We start from the raw sequence: 8755 nt of genomic DNA on the forward strand, positions 1-8755 counted from the left end.
GACGCAGTGGCTCACGCCTGAATCCCAAAACTTTGGGAGGCCGAGGTGGGCAGATCACGAGGTCAGAAGATCGAGACCATTCTGGCTAACACGGTGAAACACCGTCTCTACTAAAAAATAGAAAAAAAAAAAAAAGTTGGCCGGGCGTGGTGGCGGGCCCCTGTAGTCCCAGCTACTCCGGACGCTGAGGCAGGAGAATGGCATGAACCCGGGAGGCGGAGCTTGCAGTGAGCCGATATCGCGCCACTGCGCTCCAGCCTGGGCGACAGAGCGAGACTCTGTCTCAAAAAAAAAAAAAAAAAAAAGCATATTTTGATTGTGTAGGCCCCAGGAGGGGGCTGAGATTCTGGATTTCCCAGAAGCTCCCAGGCTGCTGCAGACCACACAGTAGAAGCAGGGATGTGGATGAGATTGCTTAGGGTGATTGGATGGGTGAGAAAGATCAAGGAGAGAACCCTGAGGTGTGTACCAGCTTGGTAGATATTTTAGGAAGAATGTTGGGATGAAAAGAAGGTCAAGTACAGAATGCTGTAGAAAGGTGGGATGGGGAGATCTCTCCACCCAGTCTCCTACATGTAGGGTTAGGATATTGAATATCCTACATGCAGGATATTCAATCTTAGAAGAACCTAGTAGAAAACTCTGATCTACCACTACCTTCATTATCCTCTTATTCTGTATTTATAGATAAAGAAATAGAATTGCAAGGATGAAATAGCCTTTGCATAGTTTCCTTTTATTATCACTTAATTCCTGCTGGGCGCAGTGGCTCACACCTGTAATCCTAGCACTTTGGGAGGCAGAGGCGAGTGGATCACCTGAGATCAGGAGTTCAAGACCAGCCTGACCAACATGGTGAAACCCCGTCTCTACTAAAAATACAAAATTAGCCAGGCATAGTGGTGCACACTTGTAATCCCAGCTACTCAGGAGGCTGAGGCAGGAGAATCACTTGAACCCAGGAGGCAGAGGTTTCAGTGAGCCAAGATTGTGCCATTGCACTCCAGCACAAGAGTGAAACTGTCTCAAAAAAACAAAAAACCTCAATTCCTGTTACCAGCTTTACTTTTTTATTTACACTCAAATACTTAGGCAATGTGTTACTCTTTTCCTAAGAAAGATGTTAGTGGCTAATAAATCAAGACCTTTTTTTTTTTATTTTTTATTTTTACAATTGAGTCTTACTCTGTTGCCCAGGCTGGAGTGCAGTGGTGTAATCTCAGCTCACTGCAACCTCCGCCTCCTGGGCTCAAGCCATCCTCCCACCTCAGCCTCCTGAGTAGCTGGGACTATGGGTGTGCACCACCATGCCCAGCTATTTTTGTATTTTTTGTAAAGATGGGGTCTTGCTGTGTTGCGCAGGCTGGTCTTGAACTACTGGGTTCAAGCAATTCTCCCACCTCAGCCTCCCAAAATGCTGGGATTACAGGTGTGAGCCACTGTGGCCAGCCAAGACCTTATTCTAATTAAATTTTTATTAAAGCATTTCAAGCTAAATGTACATTATCAAAGGAGGTAACGTGGGAGGTTGTATTAATTTCCTAGGGCCGCCATAACAAATTACCACAAATCAGGTGGCTTAACACAGAAATGTATTCACTCACAGTTCTGGAGGTCGGAAGACTGAAATCAAGGTGTTGCCGGGGCTGTGCTTCCTCTAGAATCCTTCCTGGTCTAGTCCAGCTCCTGCTGGCTCCGGGAGTTCTTTGGCTTGTGGCAGCATAACTCCAATCTCTGCCTCTGTGTTCACATGGCCGCCTCCTGTCTGTCTCTGCATTTCTCCTCTTCTTTTTAAAGGATACTTACTGCACATTGGATTTAGGACCCACCCTAAATCTAGGATGTCATTCTGAGGTCCTTAATTACATTTTCCAAGACGCTTTTTTTGAATAAGGTCACATTCACAGGGTCTGGGGGTCAGGACTTGGATATATTCTTTTGGGGGCCACTGTTGAGCCCACTGCAGAGGTGAGCACTACATGATTGTGAGCAGTGTGAAAAAGTGAGATGCAGTGATGTGTGGATTTTTGCACATTTTATTTCTAAAATGTTAATGTAAATTGTTTGTTTTTCCATTAGGAAATATGCAAAAGCTGAAACTCTTATGACAGTCACTGATCCCGTTCATGATATTGCATTCGCTCCAAATTTGGGAAGATCTTTCCATATTCTAGCAATAGCAACCAAAGATGTGAGAATTTTTACATTAAAGCCTGTGAGGTGAGTTTTAGAAGCATATGAATTTGAAAATACTCTTGTCTCCTGATTACTTTTGTGGAGGAGAGAGTAGAGGTAACTATGATTTGGTTTATATTTCTGCTCTGGAAGTTTTACTTAAAAATGTAAACTCTGAAATATCTTTTAAAAATGGTCTTTTACAGTTACTTTTAAATTAATGTCATTTTTGAAGAATGGATTATTTAATGAACATTTTATATATAAATATATGTCTTTTTGGAAAGGTGAATTGAGTAAAGAGCAGATTTATATTCTCTTAACTGTGCTTTATTTAGGCTAATACTAACAATTCTCCAAATATAACTGATAATCTATAAATATTTAATGACAAGTGGCAATCTATTTAGGGAAAACTAAATTAGTATTGAGACAGTCTTGTGAATAACATATTTAACTTTAATTTTGAATTGTGAATTTCAGTTCTTTTCTTTCCGTTCTTTCATTCTTTGCTACTTGCTGCCCTGCCCTTTTTTTTTGAGGCAAGGTCTCACTCCATCACCCAGGCTGGAGGGCAGTGGCTTGATCTTGGCTCACTGCAACCTCCACCTCCCAGGTTCAAGCAATTCTCGTGCCTCAGCCTCCTGAGTAGCTGGGAATACAGGCGCCCACCACCATGCCTGGCTAATTTTTTATTTTGTATTTTTAGTAGGCATGGGGTTTCGCCATGTTGGCCAGGCTAGTCTTGAACTCCTGGCCTCAAGTGATCTGTCCACCTTGGCCTCCCAAAGTGCTGGGATTACAGGCGTGAGCAACTGCGCCTGGCCTTGCCCTGCCTTTTTAAATTAATTATTGTCATCTATTTTATTCTTCGGCCTTGTGTGGGAGAATAAAATCATCCTGTTTTGTTGTTTCTTTCATCCATGAAACAATCACTGAAAATCATTTATGTGCTGGGACCACTCCAGGTCTTGGCGAGTTAGATGAAAATGACATTGGCCCAGCTCAAGGGCCAAGGGGTGGCGTTTGTGCAGATGTGCACATTATTATAAAGTGATGTGGTGGTGAGTCCCACTTGTATTAATTTAGAATTTTATATATGTGTATATATATATATATATATATATATATTTTAAAACTTTGCTTGGAATGCCTCAGAAAATGTTTTTTATTAACAGGAAAGAACTGACTTCCTCTGGTGGGCCAACAAAGTTTGAAATCCATATAGTGGCTCAATTTGATAATCATAATTCTCAGGTCTGGCGAGTGAGTTGGAATATAACAGGAACGGTGCTAGCATCTTCAGGAGATGATGGGTGTGTAAGATTGTGGAAAGGTAAGATTTCAGTGAAGGGGTAATTGTTGGTTTATATTTCTGCTCTGGAATTTTTACTTAAAATGTAAACTCTGAAATATTTTTTAAAAATGGTCTTTTACAGTTACTTTTTAATGTCATGTTATTTTGAACATCAGTTTACCTAGTTCATAGCAATTAATGACTGAATTGGTTTTTAAGTTATATGGAACAGAGCAGCTTTTAAAACTAAAGTAATTACAACAGAATATGCAATATCTCCAATAAAAAGATACCAGTTGTCATATACGTACCTTACATGACTGCTCTACAAACTCAGGCTAGGACTGTAGACGCTCCTATTTTATCAAATAAATTGCTTTAGACAATCCGTCCTTAATAGGAGAAAATCCAGTATCTTCCCTGCTTCTTCTCTGCAGCTCCCAAAAATTAAGAGCCTTGGGGGCCCTGATTGTAAGTTTCTTATAAGTGCCAGGCTGAGTGAGAAGGTCTGGTCAGTTGACACTGACTGTGGTCTCTGTAGCTTGGTTCTGCACTTCTCCTTGGATGATTATCCGTTGGGCAGAGATGTCTGTGATTTGTGCACCACCATAGAATGGTGTCCCATACTTAGCATTCAAAATTATAGCTATCTTAGTTTATTTACCATTTAGCAGTTATTGTTTCCCAAAGTGCAGTTTGGGTAAGCTTCAGGGCCTCCCATGTTTAATTTTGGGCTTTGGTAAAACCAGCCCAGACCTTCCTTTCCTCAGTGTAATTTGATTTTAGGGGCTTTGCTGTCCTTTTCTGCCTCTAGGCTTTAGTCAGGACCACCTTGCCGTGCTCCCCAGCAGGCTGCCTCACTTGATTTTCTTGGCCTAATTGTCTTCAGAGACCAATTTTTCATTTAAACTAATAAGGCCATTTTGGATAAGCCACTGAAGCGCCAAAGGTTTTGTTACCTACATCCATTTCAGAAGACATTAGGTACCCTTATAACTTATACTTGCATAATTAAGAAGACAACTTCATTACCTTACATATATATGTAAGTGAAATTCATTATAATAAAGACTTTAATATTATAATGAAGATTTTAATATTAACTTCATAATGTGGTAGCTCAGAGAATTGTCTTTGCTAATATCTGTAAGATGGGTGGTGAAAGCTTTATATTTTTAAAATTAGTGATACTTTGAAGACTTCTAAAAAACTGTGAAAACTAAGATAATATGTCTTTCATTTAAAAAGTATCTTTAATGTTTATTCTGAAAGAAATGTAGCTCATAGCCTCTCTCTTGTTTCTTTAATTGTAGTTTAAGGACATGGGTACAGATTTGTGCCCTTAGGCATTGGTATTAATCATGTTAATGTATTTGATTATTTTCCTTTCAGCTAATTATATGGACAATTGGAAGTGTACTGGTATTTTGAAAGGTAATGGGAGCCCAGTCAATGGGAGTTCTCAGCAGGGAACCTCAAATCCTTCCCTAGGTTCAAATATTCCAAGTCTTCAGAATTCATTAAATGGATCTTCTGCTGGCAGGTAGGCTGCTTCATGGGAAAACTGGAAATTATCTTTGTTTTAAAATCATTCTGGTAGCCATACTTAAGGTGGATTATTTCATGGATTATAAGATGGAGTGGAAATGTTCACATGTGCTTATATTAGCATTTAAGAATTCATTTTGTTAGCTCTGTATTTGGCTTACTTGGTCATAATATTTGCAGGTAGGTTATGAGGTCATTACATTATATTCTGAAGCTTTAGTGGTTTATTGGTAGAAATGTTTACAGGTTTAAGATTCAACTTTGCTTCTGCAACAGTGAGAGGAAGGTTATCTGGTTTAATGGTAAGAGTTTTAGTCCAAATGAACATTAGTGTTTTTTTAGTGCTTGTAGTGTGGTTTTTGCATTAGGTCAAACTGAAATTTTAAATAAAATACATTTCTTAAGGCTTTTTAAAAGAGAGTACATTAAGTTATTTGGCTTTTGTGTTTAAAACTTTAATAGAAATAAGAGGAAATAATAAACCCGAGATTGATTTTTAGAATATTTAGCATATGTTACATTCTTGTATATCATAATAAGGAATATTTGATGTCATCTAAAGAGTCATCCTTTTGTTTCCATGTTCAAATTTTAAATATGTGAATTTGTAAGATAAAATTATTTTAATATGCCTTTGTGAATAATTTGGAATAGAATTCAGGAAACGTCAAAACACAGCCTAATGAATTGTCCTGTGGTTATATCCTCTTGTTATCCTATGTAAAAGAAGAAAATTGTATTTAAAATTTCAACTATTTTTATATTGTTATGTTTTTATAAAGAAGTCCTGCTTTTGATTTTGAGGTTTTAAGTATGTGCATCAAAACAATTTCAGGTTACCGTGGAAGATACCAGATTTTAAAGATTATTTCATGAAACAAATAATATTAGAGTTGATTTTTTAAAGTCTGGTTTTTGGTCACTGCCTGTACTGCATATTTTCTTTTGTAAATAGCTTCTATTTTTTGATCTGTATTCTTTATTGTGCCAATAGCCATCTGTGTTAGATCTGTGATGCATTTTCCCTTTTCCATTTGTATTATGTCCTTTAACAGAAAGCACAGCTGAGTACAAGCTAACTGGAGTAACTTTGCTGTTTTGCTGCTTGTTGCATGCACACAGGAATGGAAAGCGAGCTCCTTTTCCCCTTCCCCAGCGCCGTTTGACCTCTCCCAAGATACACCAGCAGCCTGCTTACTACTAAACGCAATCCAAAAGGCCTTTAAAAATACGGTGTATATTTTTTTGTACTAGTCAGTTTATTGACAGTATTTGAAACTTTTGAAATATAAATGGAGAGGCTTTCTGTTGAGACATTGTCACCAAAACAATTTTTTGAAATGTTCATGAAACTAATTTGGGTTTAAAGATTAAAAGGGTTGTTACCATTCTTATCTGAGTAGTTGGGAGGAGGGGAAATATCACTTTATTTCATTTGGAAAACATAGACATATTTCTTTTGCTTTCTTAAAACAGCTTAAAATGATGAACTTTTATAATTTGAAGATTCAATAAATATTTTTTATAAAGATTGTTTTGAGTGCTGATTTGTTTACTTTTTGTAGATTTGCTTTATACATGATATTCAGTACAACTCTGTCATTTCTTTGTAATATTTTAAAAATATTAGTAAAGGAGTGAATTAATAAAGTAGTAATAGTAAAGTGAAAGGAACTTGACTGTACAGTTTGTAGCCAGGTTAAGCATTTGGTATTGTTTCATTTACAATTTGGGACTAAGATGGAAACACTTTTTATAAGTTTTTAATTTATAGTCACTAAAGAGATAAATGTTTCTTATATATATTTGTGTATTTTTATGGTGTTATTTATTCCATGGCTTAGTTTCCTTCAAATCAAAATTTGGACACACACTATTAAGAGAAGCCATTAAAATTTTACTAAAATTGTGCATGTAAATTAATGTCAGCATTCCATGTCTCAAGATTTTCTTAATTTAGTTGGCTGTTTAAATTAATTCATATCCTGTAAAGCTCAGCTTTAAATTTTTTGATCTGTATTTATTTAAGTTTGCTAAGATGCGTAAGTATTACCAGTAAGTTACAAGATGGAAGAATAACAGTAGGGCACAGTCATTCTGTGAATCCTTTTACTTATCAAAATTTGGTAGCTATTCTAAGGCTTTTGCAGAAAAATAAGTGTTCAATGTTTGTAGTTCTTCAAAAGCATGTTGCAGTAGCCAGCCATACTATGTGTGTTCCCAGTATCATGTGTGCACTAAAAAAAATGTGTGCTTGCTGCTGCTGTGAGTGAACCATTGCTTAAGATAAAAAACTTACTAGATTTGTAAATGTACAGAATAGCATCAGATGTTTCTGAGAGATTAGAAAATGTTTTGAATTTATAAAATTAATGTTTTTTTTGTAACATTTATATTGATTTTTTTGACATTTTAAGTTTAACAGATTGTATTCCTTTCAAGTTTCTATACTTGCTTAAGCAATCTTGATTTCAGTAAGGGTCTTGATTTGTGCTATTATGTTCTGTTAGTTTTGGCATGAATATACTAAAGCTTTTTTTTTTTTTTCTAGCATGTGTTTTCTCCTCTTTGGTTCTCTTTGTATTTACTACTTTTCTCTTTTTCTTGTGTTTTTTTTTTTTTTTTTCCTGTTTTTGTTTTGTTTGGTGTTTTGTTCCTGTCTTCATTGTTTCAGGTATTTCTTTCCCCCTCTGGATTCCCCACGGGCTGGATCGAGATGGTCCAGTTATGCCCAGCTCCTTCCTCCTCCTCCTCCTCCTCCTCCTCCTCTGGTAGAGCACTCTTGCGATGCTGACACTGCCAACCTCCAGTATCCTCACCCTCGCAGACGATATCTCTCTCGGCCTCTTAATCCCTTACCTGAGAATGAAGGGGTTTAAAACACTGATTTAACATTGAAAGGCCTTATTCAAGTGCTTGTAAATGCTTTCATTTCTGGCTGCTTTTTGTTTTTCTTCATTTTCTTTCAGAAGATTTTTCTAACTTAGGGTCTGTCTTGCATGTATTACAACCAGAATACAGTGTTTAGAACCTAAATCTGTTTGTGCGTCTGCATCAAAGGAACATTTGCTTCACTGGGTGATAACCTTTGATGAAATGAGATATGTCCAAGTAACGTTAACTGTGAAGTTACACACAGTAGCTGACTTCAAAGTGCCTGTTCTATAAATTTTATTTTAAACTGTTACCATAGTCTTAAGTTGTTTATGCTTTATCAGACTGGCTAATATGAAAGCATATTATTATGAAGTTTATTCTGCCTTTGTGACCTTAAAAAATGGATTTCATTTTACAGGCTAATGTTGCAACTGACTAGTATGTAAAATAAATCATTCCTGTGTATAAAGCAGCAAAACCTAATGTGGACTTTTTGTTTTTTTGTTTTGTTTTTTTTTTTTTTTTTTTTTAAAGGAAATTGCCTTTCACTACTTGGAATTACTGTTTAAAGCTTTTGGAATTATTATCCAAGTAGGTTATGTAATAAAATATATTTAAAAATATACGAATCTCTTGCCTTATAAAAACAATGTATTTTATTTAAGATAATTGCTAAGGCTTACTCTGTCACAAAAAACCCAAACAAACAAAAATTAGGAGATGTGAGCAAATATTACATTTATTTAAAAGGTAGAAAGTCAGTATGTAGACTGCTAACATTTAGAATGGACAGATGTTGACTTTCAATCTAATTAGTCAACATTAGAATATTTTCTAAAATATTTTAAAATGAGAATG

The 8755-nt window shown here is 36.3% G+C and overlaps 1 protein-coding gene across 4 annotated transcripts in view; it reads left to right on the forward strand.

Annotated features, from left to right (window-relative positions):
- SEH1L (SEH1 like nucleoporin) overlaps window positions 1-8375 on the forward strand; it is a 33174-nt gene extending 24799 nt beyond the window's left edge. For 2 of the 4 annotated variants that reach the window (XM_055239404.2, XM_055239396.2), the window contains exons 6-9: window positions 2080-2220; window positions 3354-3511; window positions 4865-5015; window positions 6076-8375. In XM_055239404.2, coding sequence (XP_055095379.1) covers window positions 2080-2220; window positions 3354-3511; window positions 4865-5015; window positions 6076-6088 — 463 coding nt within the window. In that variant the 3' untranslated portion in view covers window positions 6089-8375. The remainder of the gene's footprint in view (window positions 1-2079; window positions 2221-3353; window positions 3512-4864; window positions 5016-6075) is intronic. The other 2 variants (XM_055239387.2, XM_063641500.1) reach the window with 1 other exon arrangement.
- The last annotated feature ends 380 nt before the right edge of the window (window positions 8376-8755 follow it).

The sequence above is a fragment of the Symphalangus syndactylus genome, chromosome 1, assembly GCF_028878055.3.
Source record: "Symphalangus syndactylus isolate Jambi chromosome 1, NHGRI_mSymSyn1-v2.1_pri, whole genome shotgun sequence".
Taxonomy (NCBI): domain Eukaryota; kingdom Metazoa; phylum Chordata; class Mammalia; order Primates; family Hylobatidae; genus Symphalangus; species Symphalangus syndactylus.